This window comes from Puma concolor, chromosome D3 (assembly GCF_028749965.1).
Source record: "Puma concolor isolate L17-30 chromosome D3, mPumCon1.1.hap2, whole genome shotgun sequence".
In the NCBI taxonomy this organism is placed as follows: Eukaryota; Metazoa; Chordata; class Mammalia; order Carnivora; family Felidae; genus Puma; species Puma concolor.
Genome location: NC_141678.1, coordinates 14,058,704 through 14,078,986, shown reverse-complemented (window position 1 = coordinate 14,078,986; position 20,283 = coordinate 14,058,704). Strand labels below are relative to the sequence as shown.

The 20,283-nt window shown below is 49.2% G+C and overlaps 1 protein-coding gene across 3 annotated transcripts in view; it reads left to right on the top strand.

Moving 5' to 3' along the window:
* NOS1 (nitric oxide synthase 1) overlaps positions 1–20,283 on the top strand; it is a 181,940-nt gene that overhangs the window by 105,244 nt on the left and 56,413 nt on the right. For all 3 annotated transcript variants that reach the window (XM_086681787.1, XM_086681788.1, XM_025933618.2), the window contains exon 3: positions 6,876–7,002. In XM_086681787.1, the coding sequence (XP_086537913.1) occupies positions 6,876–7,002 (127 nt within the window). The remainder of the gene's footprint in view (positions 1–6,875; positions 7,003–20,283) is intronic.

The window sequence follows — 20,283 nt, the reverse complement described above, 5'->3', positions numbered from 1 at the left end:
CAATGCAGGTTCCAGGGTTCCCTGGGGACCCAGACTCTCCAAAGGGCGAGTTCAGGAGAGTTTTAACAGTTGATGCTGATGCACTTTGAAGTCAGAAATGCCAAACATGATGGCATGATGGCTCCGGGGTTACTGGTCCACCTAGAATGCAAGCCCACTGGAAGATGGCCTTTCCAGAGGGCTAAGGACACCTGAGAGGAGATAAAAGCCACTTAGTGAAGACAGTCTCTTCAATCCCATCTGGGAACAAGGGACAACTGGTAAATAAAGGCTTGTAGACACAGAGATGGGATGGGTATAGAACAAGGAAGGGAAGGACTGGGAAGCATGAGATCGGGGTCCTCAGCCACACCCAAGCCAGTGCTTCTCAATAAGGAGGAGTACATTTGGTTTCCTCCCCAAAGGGACATTGGGCAATGTTTGGAGAGATTTTGGATTGTCACAACTGGGAGGGACTGTGGAAAGGGAAGGAGTGTTACTGGCATCTAATGGGTAGAGACCCCCTAGAGAACGCTGCTAGACATCCTACAAGGAACAGGACAGCCCCCCACAACAAAGAATTACCCAGCCCCCCAAATATCAATAGTTCCAGTTTGAGAAACCCTGATCTAAACTGAGACCACTCCAGGCAGCTGGAAGGACCCACACTCATGAGTATGGCAAAGGAAAGTCACCATCCTGGCTTCTAAGAAGTCAAAACAGTCCCCATCCACCTCCACCTATGGACTCCCAGTATATTTATTTAAATGAAGAAATGAGGGGCGCCTGGGTGGCGCAGTTGGTTAAGCGTCCGACTTCAGCCAGGTCACAATCTCGCGGTCCGGGAGTTCGAGCCCCGCGTCAGGCTCTGGGCTGATGGCTCAGAGCCTGGAGGCTGTTTCCGATTCTGTGTCTCCCTCTCTCTCTGCCCCTCCCCCGTTCATGCTCTGTCTCTCTCTGTCCCAAAAATAAATAAACGTTGAAAAATAAATAAATAAATAAATAAATAAATAAATAAATGATGCATTAAAGTTACGAAAATCTCATTCAACAGATAAAAACATTCAACACCCCTACTTCATTTGGAAGGAAAAATCAATACCTAAATTTGAAGTTCTTCAAAAGTATGAGGTTCAACCAAGTGGCCCCTCTGCTACCCTCTTAATCCCTGTTCTCAGTGATTCTCAGCCAGCACAACAGCAAGAAGGAACCACCTGACTTTCAGGCTTTCTCCACTGTTCATTGGTGCTGTGACCTTTGACAAGTTACCTAATCTCTCTGAGCTTCAGTTTCCTTAGTTGTCAATGAAGATGCACATGTTTAGTTAGTTCTGACTATGTGTTAGGCATCTTACATGGATGACTTCATTTAACCCCCAGGAGAGGAAGAGTGTGAAGTGGGTGTTGAAGGTTGAGTAGGAGTTGGTTCCTGGCAGAGGGAAGATGAAAGGGCATCCCGGGGACGGCAAGTATAAAGGTAGGAGTGGACAACAGTGCTCCTCGGGAAGAGGGGAGAGTGGAGATCAGGACTGATAATAATGGAAGTTGGGAATCTAGAATGGAAGCAGAGAATTCCCAAAGTCCTGTGCTCTGTGAACAGCTTAGAAAGGGTCTGGGTATCTCTGTCCGTGCCCCCCAACCCCCAGGGAACATGCCCTTCTTGGCTAAGAGCTACGTGCGTCTGTTCCCCAGTGTTGAGGGACATTAGGCTTTGAGGGATGCTCACTGCTATAACCAATATGTCCAATGCTACAACCACCAGCTACATTTGGCTACTTAAACATGATGAAAGTTAGGTAACATTTAGATTCAGTTTCTCAGTGACCATAGGCACATTTCAAGTATTCAATTGCCACATGTGAGCAGTGGCTATATAAAACTGGACAACATAGACGTAGGATGTTCCTCTCATCACAGAAAGTTCTACTAGACCGTGCTTGCTTAGAGGAATCTTTTTTGTTATTATTATCTCAGAAAGAGAGAGAGCGCATGAGTGGGGTGGAGGGGCAGAGGGAGAGAGAGAGAGAATGAGAATCACAAGCAGGCTCCACACTCAGCATGGGGCCCGATGTGGGGTTCAATCCCACAAGTCTAGAATCATGACCCGAGCCAAAATCAAGAGTCAGACACTGAACCAACCAACACACCCAGGTGCCCCTTAACTGTTTCATAGAGAACTAGCATTTCCCTTTTTCTGTTTCTGTCTGATCATCCCATACATTAGCAGTAAGAGCAACCACCAGTAGGTACCACACAGCTAAGGGCTGTAAGCTTTACCTTATTTAACCTTTGCAGCAATCCCATGAGCAAGGTATTATTAACCCTATTTTAGAGATGAATAAATGGAGAATTCGAAAGTGTGAGTATCCAAAAACGTTGCACAGCTTATAGCCAGCAAAGCCAAGAGTTGAACCCAATGCTACCCAACCCATAGCCCATGCTCTTAACCAGCAAACTACCCTGCCTGTACGAACCCCATCAAGCAGCTAGATCCCAGGGTGAGCAAATTTGCAGCAATAAGCCAGATATTTCCCTCAGACCTGGTTATCACTGTCAGACTGAGAGTTGGGAAATACTGACATGTACTTCTGTTTTTGCTCCTGGGTGAATGGAAACAAAATAGTTCAACCCGGATGTTCCCTCTGGTCCCATATTAAAAATATTCTTCCCCTGCTCCTCGCACAGGACTCTTAAATAAGTTTGTTGTTGACAAAACACTTCAAATGCATTCTTTAAACAGAGGTGTTAAAGGCTTTTTACAAAGGGGGGAACTGCAACACAGAAGTAGCTCTCCCTGAAAATTCACACAAGACAAGCCATTTTGGAGTTGCTTAGGTAATTGTCGCCTGTTTAATTCTTGCAAATTTGCCTCATTCAGCAAGAGATGTTGCATTACTTGCTCCTTAGCCTCTGGCTTAGAGTAACTAGTTTTTCCTGTCTCTGTTTTAAAAAAGGAAGGATCTGGGCCAAACATTATTCAGACCTAGTTTCAAATCCCAGCCCTTCTTTGTCTTACTGTGGGAACTCGGGAAACTTACATGACCTTTCCAGGCTCAGTTTTTGCATCTGTAAAATAGGGCTTTTGTTGTCTGTTGGGATAAAATGAAGTAACATCTGTGCAAGCACCTGGTATGTTACACATGCTCCAACAATGCTAACCTCTCTTATCCACGAAATCGCCACTTATAGTCATGTGGTATCATGGGATCAGGACTTTCAGAGCTGAGAGGGAGCAGAGTGACATTTAGAGCAGCCCTCTCAACAGACAATTTCTCTGTTTATCACCATGTAGGTGAGCCGTTGACTTGTGAAATGTCTGTAATCAAGAACCACTCCCCGTGTGTTTTGGTGACATTTTTAAAGAGGGTAAAACAGAATGTTCCCTCTGACAATTGCAGACCTCTCTGACCAGAAGAGTCAAAGTGGCTCTGACGCAGGCCACCAGGACTTTTGGAACATTGTGAGGAGGAGAGGTCTGGATGGCCCCAAGTGGGCAGCCAGAGGGCTTGAGCCCTGGCTTCCGATTGACCCCAAATGACTGTCAGCGCCAGACTAGAGGTTGGGGGAAATTACAGAACCAGGATTCTAAGTCCCCAAAGCTGGGAATGTAGAACAAAGGGCTAGGTAACAGCTTCCACACCTGGGACCAAAACCAAGAGGGGCTCCAGAGTAAGCCACAGACAGATGTTATAATCAGAGTAAAAGTGGACGGGCAAGTTCAAAAGAAGCCAGTTGTCAGGAAGCAGGGGGGCAGCGCCTGGAGAGAGAAAGAGGTGAGGGATGGTCAGGAGGTCTGGATTTTGAGGCAAAGTCAGTCCCATCTCAGCCATGACTTCTCTCCTTCTTAGAGGATGACCAGGCTGTGGAAACTAGCTAAGATAGTCTCCCCCTGAATCTGAGTTCAAGAACAGAGAGCCAGGAAAACTTTGCCGTTAAGAAGCCAGCCTTTTGAGTCAGGAACCAGTCTGGGTTTGAATCCTAACTCCATCATCCCTGGCTGTGTGACTTAGGCTAGTGTTTTAACCTCTCTGAGCCTCAGTTTCCTGATCTTAGGAAGATTCTGAGGATTATGATTATAGTAATGAAGATGCTAATGACGGTGATGATGGAGGAGGTTGGTGATGCTGGTAATGATGGTGATGATGGTGAGTATTATGATGTAATGAAGGTGATGATAGTAATGATGACATTGATTATGGCAATGGTTATAGCGATAATGGTTATGCTGATGAGGAGAAGTTGGATGAGGAAGATGGTGGTGGTGATGGTGATGGTGGTGATCATGGTGGTAGTGATGGTGGTAACAATGGAAGTTTGGATGGTGGTGATGATGGTGGTGATGGTGATGATGACCATGGTGATGGCAGTAATGATGGTGGTGATGGTGATGATGGTGGTGGTGGTGATGGTGATGATGGTGGTGGTGGTGATGGTGGTGATGGTGGTGATGGTGATGATGATGGTTGATGGTGGCAGTGGTGGTCATGGTGATGATGCAATCGTGATGGTGATGATGGTGATGATGATGATGATGGTGGTGATGATGGTGGTGGTGGTGATGATGGCTGTGGTGGTGATGATGGCCATGGTGATGGCAGTAATGATGGTGGTGATGGTGATGATGGTGATGGTGATGATGATAGTGATGTTGGTGATGGTGGTGATGGTGGTGATGGTGGTGATGGTGGTTGATGGTGGCAGTGGTGGTCATGGTGATGATGCAATCGTGATGGTGATGATGATGATGATGGTGATGATGGTGGTGGTGATGGTGGTGATGATGCAATCGTGATGGTGATGATGGTGATGTGTTGATGGTGATGATGATGGTGTTGATGGTGATGATGATGGTGGTGATGGTGGTGATGATGGTGGTGATGATGTTGGTGATGATGGTCATGATGGTCATGACGATGGTGATGATGGTGGTGGTGGTGATGATGGTGATGATGGTGGTGATGGTGGTGGTGGTGATGATGATGGAGATGGTGATGATGGCCATGGTGATGGCAGTAATGATGGTGGTGATGGTGATGATGGTGATGGTGATGATGATAGTGATGGTGGTGGTGGTGATGGTGGTGATGGTGATGATGATGGTTGATGGTGGCAGTGGTGGTCATGGTGATGATGCAATCGTGATGGTGATGATGGTGGTGATGGTAGTGGTGATGGTGATGGTGGCAGTGGTGATGGTGGTGATGATGCAATCGTGATGGTGATGATGGTGATGGTGGTGATGGTGATGATGATGGTTGATGGTGGCAGTGGTGGTCATGGTGATGATGCAATCGTGATGGTGATGATGGTGATGATGGTGATGATGGTGATGATGGTGGTGATGATGGTGGTGGTGGTGATGATGGCCATGGTGATGGCAGTAATGATGGTGGTGATGGTGATGATGGGGATGGTGATGATGATAGTGATGTTGGTGATGGTGGTGATGGTGGTGATGGTGGTGATGGTGGTTGATGGTGGCAGTGGTGGTCATGGTGATGATGCAATCGTGATGGTGATGATGGTGATGATGGTGGTGATGATGGTGGTGATGATGCAATCGTGATGGTGATGATGGTGGTGATGGTGATGATGGTGGTGATGGTGATGATGGTGGTGATGGTAGTGGTGATGGTGATGGTGGCAGTGGTGATGGTGGTGATGATGCAATCGTGATGGTGATGATGGTGATGATGGTAGTGGTGATGGTGATGGTGGTGATAGTGATGGTGGTAGTGATAATGGTGGTGATGGTGGCAGTGGTGGTCATGGTGATGATGCAATCGTGATATTGATGATGGTGGTGATGATGCAATCGTGATGGTGATGATGGTGATGATGATGGTAATGATGGTGGTGATGGTGAGGGTGGTGGTGATGATGATGGTGATGATGGTGATGATGGTGATGGTGGTGATGGTGATGATGGTGATGATGATGGTGATGATGGTGGTGGTGATGGTGGTGATGATGCAATCGTGATGGTGATGATGGTGGTGGTGATGGTGGTGATGATGCAATCGTGATGGTGATGATGGTGATGGTGATGATAGTGGGGGTGGTGATGATGGTGATGATGGTGGTGGTGGTGATGATGGTGATGGTGGTGATGGTGGTGATGATGATGGTGACAGGAGTGGTGGTAATGATAATGATGCTGATGGATGGTAATAATGAGAGCCCCCACTTCAGAACGGGTGTGAAGAGTGGGCGGAAAAACTGTGACCTTGAGCATCTTAGCCTTTGTCTCACTTACACCGTCTATAAAATGGTGGTTAATATTCACACTCACCTCACAGAGTTGTCACGAGGATTAAATTAAAACATTTGTAAAGTGCTTGACACACAATACGTGCTCAATAGACACTAGCTATCATTCTTAATGGTATTTTATTTTTTTGCTCTGTTCCCCTCATTTTCAGAATCATTTCTGTTTCTCTTGGGCTGGTATCATTCGCCTTATTATCCGTGTTTATTCAGCACTGAGATAACTTATCACCCTGGACCCCAGGACTTGTTATCTTATCTGTGGGCATTAAGTTGTCCAGGGGGGTCTGCCAGGAGATGAGCTTTCTGCGTTCCTAGGTCTTTGAAATGGGGAGGGAGGAGCAAAAGCCCTGTCATGGTCATTCTGAAGGGATGTCCACACGGTGGGTGCACGCCACCCATCGGTGCCGATGTCAGTGCGCTTTGTGCTTGACGACGGGGCTGCCTTCCCACGTGTTGCTGGCGATACTACCAAGGGGCACGCTGGGTACCCACAGCTTGCTGGCTCTACATAGAGTCACGTGGGTGAACCATGGAGGTTCTATACAGACTCGGAACTTTGAGGGCAGGGCAACCGGCCTGTCGTTCCTGATGTCTCGCCTTTCTCACTTCCCCTGCTTTGCCTTTCAGAGGTATGGATGGCAAGTCACACAAGCCACTGCCCCTGGGCGTGGAGAATGACCGAGTCTTCAGTGACCTGTGGGGGAAGGGCCACGTGCCTGTCGTCCTCAACAACCCGTATTCAGAGAAGGAGCAGGTAAGTGGCTCTCACACTCTACCCGCGGTCCGTGGCCCTTCTCCGGTGTGAAGATGGGGGGAGGGATGCCAAATGGCCAGCCATGTGGGGATGGAAATGAGCCACCATGGCTGAGGGGCGTTGAGGCCAGGAGTGTGTATCCTGGGATATGGATTTTGCCTTTGTTTTGTTTTGTTTGTAATCTTGCTGTACCTCAAATGTAATTCTGTTTCCACCAAGAAAGGCACTCACATGCCATTTGCACTCCAAATTTAGAAGGTAAAGACACATGGTAAAAAGTTTTCTTCTCTCCCCTAATCCCAGCCACATGGTTTCCCTCCACTGAGGCAAGCAATAGTCATCATTTCTGTGGTCCTTTTAGTAATACTTTATGCATAGACTGACGAAGACACACACATATTATTTTCACACAAGTGAGAGCACATTATACATGTTGCTTTGCACTTTGCTTTTTTCACTTACCGCCGTATCTTGGTGATGAGTCCCCATTAGTGGGCAAAGAGAGTCCTGGTTCTTTTTCATGGCTGTATAATATTCCATCGCACGGCTCCGCCGTACTTACTGAGCTCATCCTCCATAATGGACACTTCAGTCACTGCCAGTATTTTTCTGTGACATCCCATAAATGCCTTGCTGTGGCACATGGACAGACTTTTCAATAGAATAAATTCCTAGAAGTGGAATTTCTGGGTCCAACATTACATACATTTGTGGTTTTGGCAGACATTGAGAAATTGCTCACTGTAAAGATTGTCCCAAACCTACCAGCCAAGCAGGAGAGTGGTGGTTTCCCCACAGCCCTGCCAACCTAACGTATTACCGAATTTTTCGGTCTTTGCCAGTTTGCGGAGATGTGTTTTGACAGCTGAGTCAATACTGTTTCTGAGCACGGATAGATTTGGCCAGAGATCAGCAGTGCCTTTTTGTTACCTTCTCGGGTAGCTAACGGACCAGGCCAGCGCAACCCCATTAAAGCATATGAATTTCCCACCCAGCCTCTGCACTGCAATAAAGTATAGGCCGGAATGACAAATGCGAGGTCAGAACCGGGAGATGGCCCAGGTCACTCAGCAGGCCACCTTCTTCTCTCCATCTGTCTCAAGCCCTGGACGGCATCGGGCAGGTTGCCAAATTCTGTCTTCTGATGCGTGTATGTGGATGGCACCTTTCACTACCACCAGTTCACCTGAGCAACGACCCAGAGCCTCTCTGTGTAGCCTCAGGGGAGGATGGGACATTCCAGAGCCTCAGTGGGGATTGCTTTCCTCAGCTGCTGATAGCTGGCCAGGAAGATAAGGATGTCACGGGTCTGCGGTAGGTCAGAGCCGTGCTCCCACCGGCCAGTTCCTCTCTCTCTTGCAGTGACCTCTGAATGCTTGGAAGATGAACAGCATCGTAGATTTCTGCTATGCTGTCCTCAAAAGTCAGGGCCACTCTGTGAGCAGGAGGGGACTACTTTCCGTTCATGATTAAATGAACAAAAAAGTTAGCATTTTTCCTTGTATTCTCTTTAACTTACAATAAAGGGGTATTGGCATAATTCAGACCCTCCCAAGACAAATAAGAAGGACGGAAAGAGGCAGCCTCAGGCTAGATCCAGGCTATGGACATGAAGTGTTAGGTCTGCACTCTAGCGTCCTAAGAGAAATTTATATCTGTACTTTGAATCTACTGCCGGTGTTTTGCAATTTTATATAAATATCATAATCACAGCTTCTCTTAACAAAATGTGGACAATCTGACCACCTCGAGCCTGTGTTCTAACGGGACGATAATCTGCATGGACTGAGCAGCAGCTGTCCCTCTAGACAGAGCAAGGACTCCCTAGTTTGTCTCAATCCCCGCTACTCCATATCACATCCCTCTTGTTAAGGCTGTTGTCTGTTGTCACCTTTTGTAACATCAATGCTGTTCATTTTCTTAGGACGAAAGGGAAATATTTTCACATCCATGACTTGGTGATAAGCGGCACAAAGTGATAAGTGGTTAGAGTTAGACCAAGAGATTTATATGTTTCAGGAAACACGAGGAAGATTTCGTGTCTTACAACAATGAAGAATATTCTTTCATGCTTACTATACATCCGTCTTGAAGTTAGCCAGGCTGCCTTGCTGATTTACCTTAGCTTCCTACCTGGGTCCCCTCCAGGTATGGGAGTTTATAATCGCTGGTCTGCAGTAACCCCCGAGATCTGACTCACAGAGACAAAGCAGAGGAAGCCTTGACCCCACTAGAAAGACCCTTAAAGTCACTGCCGAAATCGGGGCAGTGGCAGGACGAGAGCCATCTCCTTTTATGCTGTCCACCTCGGTTAGAGAGTCACAGCTTGAAAGCCATAACCTCGAACGCCAAGCCTGAGTAGTGGGGTTTTCAATGTTGGGAACAAGGCAAGAGTGATTAATAGGACCGCTGACCACCCCGTTTTTGGAGCTTTGTGATGAAATGATCAAATGTCTTAGGTCAGGCAGGCTGCTTTATTTCCAGAATTCCATAAACTGGGTGGCTTACGAACATCAGGTATTTATTTCTCACAGCTCCAGAGGCTGGGAAGTCCAAGATCAAGGCACAGGCAATTCAGTGCCTGATGAGAGCCCACTTCCTGGTTTCTGGCAGGTGTCTTCTCGCTGTGTCTTCACAAGGCAAAGGGGCATCTCTCTGGGGTCTCTTTTATAAGACATTAATCCTCTCCATAGGGGCTCCACCCCTCTGATCGAATCCTGTCCCCGAGGCCCCACCTCCCAATACCATCGACCTGGGGGTTAGCTTTCAACATATGAATTTGGGTGGGGGACTCAAGTGCTCAGTGCATAGCCATCAGGGAGAGGTGCTGTGAGACCTTGTCTCAGGGCCCCCTCGAAATGGCAATTCCCTTTGCTTGGAGAAGTAGAGAAGGTGCTAAAGAGAGAAGAAAAGACTGCATCTTCCTGAGATGAAGGCAGCCAGGCAGTTTTAGAATTTGGGAGCCCCTGGACGCATGGGATACAGACCAGCAGTGGTTAGGATGTACATTCACTCCTTTATCATGAGCAAATCCTTGGTGTCGTCCGTGATCCCAAAACCACTGGCCAGCGAGATCATCCTGGCTCAGTTGTCTGAGACTCAGTGTTCGTATGCCTCTCAGAAATACAGCTGGAAGGGGACAGAGATCCAAGCGCCTGGTTAAATTGGAATCCAGCCCCAGAGCTAAAGGAAGCAGCCCTGTTATCTCCTGCTAGACATCTCCATAGGCACAGTGCTGAGAAATGTTTCCCAGGCTGAGCAAATTAATAGAAAAACATAACGTTCTTCGTTCTGTCCTAAAAGATCGGCGTATGTGCTTAGTCTCTTCTCTACCTGCTCAAAGCCCCTTTACCTGGAGCTCCTGGGATCGGCTTCCTTCCTCCCAGTTGTAACCCACATTTGCTGCTTTTTTAGGCATCTGTGGGGCATTGTTAATAACACAAAGAGAGACCCGGCCGCTACCTGCCTTCGTGAGTCAGGAATAGACAGCAGAAAGTGGAAGCATAGCTGGTCCGCATCTTCCCCAGGGACCCGGCAAAAGGCAACAGAGTCCAAGTGAAGCAGGGCAGATGCCGGTTAGACAAGAGAAAGAACTTCCTGATTCAGAAGACTATTAGCTCCCCAAAGGAATAGTGAGGTCTGCTTCATCCTTCTTGATTCTCTCCTTTGTCCGAATTCAAGTAAAATCAGCCACAGAAGCACCTTCTCTTAAACCAGTCTCAGGAGGCTGAAATGTCAATCTGTATCTAATGGTTATTTCTCTTGCTAACAGTCTGGTTCAGCAGTGGGCATAACCAGTGAGACCCAAGTCCCTGGAACACTGGGTGTGATTCTAATTCTCATCTTTAATTGTATCTGGCATGTGCTGGTGGATTAAAAGGATCAGTTTACCCATCACCAAACATTCACCCCATGCCTGCCATGTGCACAGCTCTGGTAGAAGCAAAGATGAGTAGACATGGCCCTCCCTGCCCTTAAGACCTTCGCAGACAAATGTGGGGAGACAGACACAGATACAGCGCAATTAATCTAAAACACAAAGGGACACAAAACACTTGGGGAACATAAATACCTCAGCAGGTATCAGGAAAGGTTTACCTAAAGAAGGGACATTTGAGCTGGGTTTTGAAGATCATGTAGGAGTTTGCCTAGTAGGAAGTAGGAAAAGGTATTCTAGTAAAAGGAATAGCAGTGGCTCATACACTGCCTTTTTTTTTTTTTTTTTTTTCTTGCTAAGGATCATTATTGAACCTCTGAGGTTGTCTTTAGCGTTAATACCAGCGGGGATACATATTGAATTTTGACACCATTCTAAAGGCCCTTTTACGTAATAACCCTCTTAAGTGCAAATGCCATCCTGGGAAAGTGACTTGAGAAACTGCCATTGGTCTATTCTCCCTGCAAAACCTCAGGATTTGAATCAAGCCCTTCTCAGCTTCCCTTCTTATTTTTTTAATTAAAAAAAATGAATGTTTATTTATTTTTGAGAGAGAGAGAGAGAGAGAGAATCCAAAGCGGCCTCCAGGCTCTGAGCTGTTAGCACAGAGCCCGACACAGGGCTTGAACTCACAAACTGTGAGATCCTGGCCTGAGCTGAAGTCAGACTGAGCCACCCAGGGGCCCCTCAGCTTCCCTTTCATTAAGCACCTTACCTGCCTGGTTTGCTTTCCTAAAGGGGGAAAGGGTGTCCGCCTTAAGGGCAGAATGTCTATTTTCAGATGCTAATTAAGCATTGGTCGTCCAGTCCTTAGTAGATGTGAGGGAGGGTCTTGAGCCTGGGGGAGGTGGGATGTCCACTGCCACCCTCCCCCCATCTTATTCAGCCTGCTGCCTGTCTCTCCAGCCTCTTGCTGACAGAGATGATCAGGTAATCAGAGAGATGACTGTTTTATCGAACAGTCCCCCTCCCCCTGCCCGTACTACATCCGGAGCCTGGCATTTCCTCACCCCTGGGGACCTGGGGCTGGCTGGCTGCTTTCAAAATGTCAAAATCTGTTGAGAAGCTCTTCTCTACTATGAGGTACGCGTCGGCATCATCCCAGTCTCTCTGGGGAGCCCCAAATTATGAGGCATGTGGGGAGTGCTTGCGGATCCCCAGTCTTGAGACGATCGGAGGAGGTCTGGGCCCCTCTCCACTCAGGCACAAGCCCCAGCTGGCCAGCAGGTGCTGGCTTTGCTGAAAACCGAAAGGCGAAAGGCGGCAGCCAGCCCCACCCCGGCTGCATCCGAATGAAGGCAAACCAGCAGAACTGTCTGCCTCTCGATGACAACCCAGCCTGCCACAGGGAAAGCTAAGTCAGCCCTGACTCACCGCGCGTTCACGATGTCAGGACAAAAATAACAATAATGAGGATTCCGACACCACCCTGTGCGGTGTGGCCATTGGAACCCTCAGACTCCCCACCCTCAGCACGGGGCCAAGAGCTCAGCTCTGGGGTCCGCTGGGTTTGGGCCTCATCCCACTGGTGACCTTGGACAGAGAACAAATTCGCACCTGCACCGAGGCTCTGTTTCCTAACAGATTCATCCAGTCGTGGGGAGGTGAGGTGTGGAATGGCAGGATCTGTGGCAATAGTCGCTGATATTTGCTGAGCAACCTCAGGCACGGTGCTGGGCGCTTCGGGTCCGTGGTCTCCGTCAACCCCCAGCCCAATTCAGTGAAGTTCTATCGCCCCCATCTGACAGATAACTAAACTGCGGCACAGAGGGTTAGCTGGATGAAGGTCACGTGACTAGTGGGTGATGGAAATGGGCCTTGAACCCAGGCCACGGAGCCCACTCTCAATTCTTAAAGGTCCGGCGCAGAATAAGCATTCCAAAAATGTGCATGATTATTATCGCTGCTTTTGCTGGCGTTTCATCTGGCTAATTCTCGTGTTGCTGATTCAGATGTAGATTTACTGCTAATTGTTATATTGCTAACGGGAGGCACGTGGGGCAGGAAGCACGATCCCCCTTATACAGATGACAGCCACGGGGCTTAGAAAGGGAAGGTAAGTGGCCACGGAGTCACCGAGTGACACAGCTGGACCTGTCTCCCTCTGTGACTCCGTCGTCGTTCTCGTCGATCGTTGATCGAGGCAGTGTGTGTATCTTTCTGCCGCTGCTGGAGGCCAGGCTCTGGGATGATACACTGCGAGCAGCCTGTCTGCAGTGGGAAGGCGGGGGCTTTGCGGGCCCAGCTCTGTTGCCTGTCAGCCGTTAATTTGAAGCTTGTCATTGCACCTCTCAGAGCCTCTGCTTTCTCCTCTGAAAAATGGGCTTACCATGAGGATTCCGTGAGCCCCTGGATGCGCAATGGCCTGGCCCCAGCCGGGCACCTAATAGGCATTCACGGACCGCCGCTCACGATGGAAGGAGATGGGACACGATCACTGCCCTGGAGAAGTTCACCGCCTGGGCGTCATCTTTCCGTCAAATAGTTGCCTCGACCTCCGGAAACTTCCATGTCCGGGACAAGCTACAGACATCACATACACGCACACATGGCAGTTATTATACCGTGATAGTTGGAATCTCGTAGAATCACACTCAGACGTTCCCCGCAGACCTGCCTGGCGGGCGTTAGCCAGAGACACTGGCTCCATCGGGCTGCCGGTGGAGTATTCCCTTCCCTAAGCCTCTCTGAGCACTTAAGGAAACTCCTGTGTTTGGAGATTAATCTCTCTGTGGGAGGGTGCCCAAATCGCAAGCGATAAACTGTTACTGAACTCATTATCGCCCCCAGCTCAATCGGACTAGCTATCCCTTGGTTGGTTCCAGCTCGTGACCAGGATAAGACCATCTAGGCTGGATTTCCCCAAAGTGCCTTCAGTACCCCCCTCTGTTACGTTACCCAGTGTTCCAGGGACGCCCTCAAACAGGGGACAAAAACAGCCTCAACAAAGATACTTCCGGGAATTATGTGGGGCAGAGTCTTCGTCAGGCCCCAGCGGCAGCCAAATCCAAACCTTGTTTCCCTCCACCCACGATGTCACCTGCTGGTGACCCTCAGGGTCTTTATAGGTCATTTAGCCATGAGACCAGCCTTCCTATCCTGCCGCCCCAGGTGTTCAGAGCCAGGGAGGAGCCAGGAAGCGGGGCCTGAATTGATAGGGGTTTGGGTTCAGCCCTGCAGGAATTTCCACGTCTTTTGCTAACTGTTTGTTTTAATAGTGAGTATATTCAAAGCAAGCCGTCCTGGCGCTTTCCAGTGCGACAGTGATGTCTGGTTCAGGAATCCGTGACACCACTCCGTGTGCTTATCCATCGCATCAAACCATATTCCTATTCTTTTCCCAGATAAGCCAAGTTCGGTCAAAGTCACTTTTCCTCCTCTTTGTGGAAACTGGTAGTTCTCCAAGCAGATCCTTAGAGGTCGATAGAGCCCCAACCCACTTCCATTTTCCGAGGGTCCTAGGATATTTTAAAAGGTAAAAAGGACAAAACATAATCACCAAGCTTGTTGTGCATTTTAAATATTTACCTTTAGCAAGTTAATGCTCTCATTTAAACACGCACACGGTGCCAATGTAGCAGAAGGGGGTTAGGCCACAAGGTAATTCCAAGATTTCTTTTAAAGTGAATTCGGGGCACCTGGGTGGCTCAGTCGGTTAAGTGTCCAACTTCGGCTCAGGTTATGATCTTGCAGTTTGTGGGTTCGAATCCCGAGTCGGGATCTGTGCTGACAGCTTGGAGCCTGGAACCTGCTTCGGATTCTGTGTCTCCCTCTCGCTTTCTACCCCTCCCCCACTCGTGCTCACTCGCTCTCTCTCCCTCCCTCTCAAAAATAATAAAATAAACATTAAAATTAATTCATAATGCACAGATACATTTTGGTCTGGTAATGGGACCAAATTTAGAGTTGTCTAATAACATTTAGTTGCCTCACGACATCAGTGCAACTTTAAGCATCTACTCAACAAAATAACATAAAGACCCCTTATCTGCAGAGGCCCTTGTCTGTGGATCCAAACTGTGATGGTCTGACTCTGGAGTACCTCCTTTCTTTAATCGTCCTCTACAGAAAATGGACTGTTGAATCGGGGGGAGGGGGGTAGAGAATAAACGATTTCAAGCTTCGGTGGACTTATTATAAAGAATGAATCACTTTAGAAATAACGCTTTGAATACACTACAAGGAAATTATACTCCAAGGTACAAAACACAGTTGGTTAAGTTTTTCTTTTTTTTTTAATGTTTATTTATTTTTGAGAGAGAGAGAGAGAGGGAGAGAGTGCACCTGCACAGGATAGGCAGAGAGAGAGGGAGACAGGATCCCAAGTGGGCTCTGTGCTAGCAGCAGAGCCCAATGCGGGACTCAAACCCACGAACCGTGAGATCGTGCCCTGAACCGAAGCTGGACGCTTAGCCAACTGAGCCACCGAGGTGCCCCAGTTAAGTTTTCGAAGTAGCAATTTTTTTCACGGCACAGATGGGCACATACCTGCTGGTTTGCGGGTCTGTGGTCCTGGCCCCTGAGCTGCCACAGCTCACAACCGGGTTACACTTGCTGCCTTGGGGAGGCGGTGCCCACAGGCTGCGACAGTGCTGCCTGAGGCTGTAGCTGAGGGCACGGCGTGCGGCATCTGGCCCCCCAGGGTGGCTGGCCTGACGCCCGGCTCAGCCCCAGGATGCTGCCCTCGTTTTGGGACAAGCCAAGTGCCGCGGGTTGCTGCAGGCCCAGGAGGGAGAAGCTGTCCCTGGTGCTGACAGTCAAAGAGTAAGAAGTTACTTGCCTCGTACAGGTTTGGGCTTTAGCTGCTGGGTTCGTTGCCGGGGCTGTTCTAACAAAGCATGACAAACTGGGTGGTTTAAACAACAGAAGATGTATTGTCTCACGGTTCTGGAGGCTGGAGAGCTCCTGGAATCAAGGTGTTGGCAGGTTGCTTCCTTCTGAGGGCTGCGAGTGAGAATCTTCCTCAGGCCTGTCTCATTGGCTTGGGGATGCTCACACGGCTTCTCCCTCTGTGTGTGTGTGTGTGTGTGTGTGTGCGCGCGCGCCTCGAAATTCCCTCCCCACTTCTTTTTAAAAGTTTATTTATTTTTGGGGCGCCTGGGTGGCTTGGTCGGTTAAGCGTCCGACTTCGGCTCAGGTCATGATCTCATGGTCCGTGAGTTCGAGCCCCGCGTCGGGCTCTGTGCTGACAGCCCAGAGCCTGGAGCCTGTTTCCGATTCTGTGTCTCCCTCTCTCTGACCCTCCCCCGTTCATGCTCTGTCTCTCTCTGTCTCAAAAATAAATAAACGTTAAAAAAAATTTAAAAAAAAAAAAAGTTTATTTATTTTTGAGAGGGAGAGAGAGCAGGGGAGGGGCAGAGAGAGAGAGGGAGACACAGAATCCGAAGCAGGCTCCAGGCTCCGAGCTGTCAGCACAGAGCCCGACACGGGGCTTAAACTCATGAACTGTGAGATCATGACCTGAGCTAAAGTCAGATGCTTAACCGACTAGGCACTCAGGTGCCCCCAAATTTCTCCTTTTTATAAAGGCACTGGCCATATTGGATTAGGGCCCACCTGAATGACCTCATTTTAATTTAATTGCCTTGTTTAGGACTCCACATAAGGCCGTATTCTTTTTTTTCTTTTAATTTTTTTAATGCTTATTTATTTTGAGAGAAAGAGAGAGTATGAGCAGGGGAGAGAGAGGGAGAGAGAATCCCAAGCAAACTCCACACTGTCAGCACAGAGCCCAACACAGGGCTTAGTCTCATGAACCGCAAGAACATGACCTGAGCCGAAATCTAGAGTCAGACCCTTAACTGACTGAGCCACCCAGGTGCCCCAAGGCCATATTCTGAGGTGCTGGAGGGTTAGGACACCAGCATATGAATATGGGAGAGACACAGTTCAGCCCATTAATGGTTCCTAAGATGTTGTGTCTCCCAGGGGCTTCCCTCCCTGCTGTCAAGCTCTTGGCCCCATCCCACTGGGAGCCCCTGACTGTGACAGCCCACAGTTGGGGGAGGGCAAGGTGCTTAGCCTCTATTTCTAGATCTCCCAGATTCTGATGTCTCGTGTCTGTCTTCCTGCCTTCAAATCCCCCCTCCCTCCACCTTGCCATCTCTTCTGCTCCTTACTCCCTAATCTCTGCTAGAAAGCTCCAGAAGGTTCCAGAAGGCTCGCCATACTCCCACTCATGAAGAACCTGCGAGTCAGTGTTGACTTGGTCCCTTGCCCTCCCACCCTCTCACACCCCCAGGCTGTCTTTGCTGCTGCTGGCACCCCAATCTCCAGCTCCTCCCACCCCCCTGCAGCTGCAGCTGTGTTCCGCCTTCCCACCTGCACGTGGGTCTCTCTGCCCTCACCCTCTCCCCACTGCAGCCCTTGCAGTCATGTGTCCTGAACTACAGCTTTGATAAGCTCCCCCCTGCATCAGGCAGCTTCCAGGGTCCCCCCTTCTCTACTAAGTCAAGACAAAAGCCTTTCGCTTAGCCTTCGAGGGGCTCTATAATTTTGAAATGCATTTAGACCTGGCATCCATCAGCACGGGCTACCATCACAAAATACCACAGGCTCTGGGGCTTAAACATAGAAACTTATCTCTCATAGCTCTGGAGGCTGGAAGTCAGAGGTCAGGATGCCGGCACAGTCACATTGGGTGAGGGCTCCCTGCTTGGCTTGCAGACGGCCGCCCTCACTGTGCCCTAACTCTGCCTTTCTGTGCGTGCGCTGAGAGAGAAAAAGAGAAAGAGAGAGATGTCTCTTCCTCTTCTTATAAGGCCACCAATCCTACTCTCATGGCCTCTTTTAACCTTAATTACTTCCTAAAGGTCCCGTCTCCTAACAGAGTCATATGGGGAGTTAGGGCTTTAACGTATGAATTCAGGAGGGACACAGTTCAGTCCATCGCAGACCTCAAGTGTTTGTAGCATATGCAGATAGAGCTAAGTGGACAGCGGGTAGAGAGAAAACTGTATCTATATCCAATTATCTGTATAAGACATAGAGACATAGATACGTATGCATTCACCTACAGAAACGTATATACTCATAAATTGCAGGCAGGGATAAGGGCCTTGAAGAAAAATAAAGCATGATAAGGGAACAGGGAATATCAGTGGTGGGGTGCTGTTTTAAAAGATGATCGGGAGAGATCGCTAATGCAGTTGGAGACATAAGTAACATAAACTGAAGCATTCAGCCACTGGAATTCGATTCTTTGGATCCAGAGTCCACAGACTTTTCTGTAAAGGGAGAGGTAGGAAATGTTTTTGGCTTTTGTGGGCTGTATGATCTTGGTCTCCATTACAACTACCCTGCTCTGTTGCTGTATCACAAAAGCCTCCACAGGCAATATAGAAACAAATGCGTATGGCCATGTGCCAATAAAACTTTATTTATGAACACTGAAATTTGAACTTCATGTACCTTGTATGTGTCATGAAACATTACTCTTTTTTTTTTATATTTTTATTCAACAGGCTAAAAATGGGAAAACCATTCTTAGCTCATGGGCTGTATAAAAATGTGCAGGGGACCAGGTTTGGCCCCCGGGCTGCAGTTTGCAAACCTCTGCACGCAACCATATGAGGCTTCTCCCAGTTGTGGGATGAGAGTGGGGGACCACTGTAGGGCCAAGAACACAGGTCGCTGGCACACAACAGGTGTTCGATACGTATTTATTTTTTTGTTGTTGTTGTTCTTAAGTAGGCTTCATGCCCAGCGTGGAGCCCAATGTGGGGCTTGAACCCATAACCCTGAGATCAAGACCTGAGCTGAGCCAAAGAGTCTGGTGCTCCACCGACTGAGCCACCCAGGCACCCCTCGATACGTATTTTTTTTTAATTTTTTAAATGTTTATTTATTTTTTAGGAGACAGAGACAGAGCATGAGTGGGAGGAGGGACAGAGAGAGAAGGAGACACAGAGTCTGAAGCAGGTTCCAGACTCCGAGCTGTCAGCACAGAGCCCGACGCGGGGCTCGAACTCACAGGCTGCGAGATCATGACCTGAGCCGAAGTCGGATGCTTAACCGACTGAGCCACCCAGGCGCCCCCCTCAATATGTACTTTTTGGAGAAGAGAGAGGAGGGAGGGGGCAGAACGAAACAGGGTGCAGTCAGTTAAGTGTTCAGAGCCTCCTGTCTGTTTTTAGGGGCAAGCATCTGGGCACCCCCCCCCAGAGCCCACCAAGACCTAGCCCGTGTCTCCTGCCACCTGAAAACTTCCACTGACTACCCCAGACACGAATCTAGAAGAGGACACGCGTAGCCACAGCCCAAAGCCTGCGTGTGCCCTGTCCCCAGCTTAATAACTCACAAGTGCCACTAATGTGCATTTTTAGCGAGAACCTTTCAGTCCCCACTCAGAAAAGTCATTTGCATCCCCCATGCAGGGCCCCTGACTGCTATATTAATCTCCCCATTTGTCCCCTCCTGAGTCATCTAATATGACTGCTGGCTAATTAAAACATCAACGCCCCAAGTACAACAGCCCCGCCAGAGGCCTCCTAATGCTTGCTTTCAGGGGTGCTGTTCCGCGCAGCCCAGGGTGGAGCGGGGCAAGGCCCACGCCCGGGGCCCCCAGGTTCTGGGCTCGAAATGACCACCCCTCGCACATCTGGAGCCTCCACAGATGGCCTTTTTCATTATGCCTGTTACCTCGCTACTTCCACACCCTGCCGATGAGGGCTGCTCGCTGTCCCCCCCCCCACCAGCCGCACCCCACGCCTCTTCCTCCCGCCTCACTGTGCTCCCCACCGTCTGCCCTCGCACCCCCTCTCTGGGTCCTAGGCCTGACCCCAATGCCACCAAGGCGCCTCTTATCCCCCGTCTGGGATTCCAGCTACTCCTCAGCCTCTGGAACGTCCTTAGGGATGGTCAAGAGAGTTTGTAACCTGGCTGAGTGATGCCCAGTATTTAGGGAGAGTGGCCGGGGTGCTCCATAACTTGGAGCTGAGCAAGCAGAAAATGTGAACGGGAGTGAAGGGAAGAAGGATCTTCTCCTGCCCCCAGGGTGGCAGGACTGTAGTGATACTTGCAGCAGTGACCCCAATGACCGCACTGGCAGGTGCCCTAAGGGTAGCAGATTCTCATGCCAGCAGCAAGAAGTGATGGCTGACACTCAGGAGGCGATTGCATTCATCCAGGTGACCGATGATGTTGGCCTGGCCAGGGGGCTCGCCAGTTCGATGGGAAGTGAGAGGAGGCGGTGGGTTCTAGAGCTGTGGAGAAGCTAAAATGGTGGGACCTGAGGAGGCACTCGCTGCGGGGGATGAAGAGAATGATGTCCAGGACAGGCCCCAACTGTGGCTTGCACAGGTGGTTGGATGGTGATGCCCAGCACTGAGACGGGAATCGCTGGG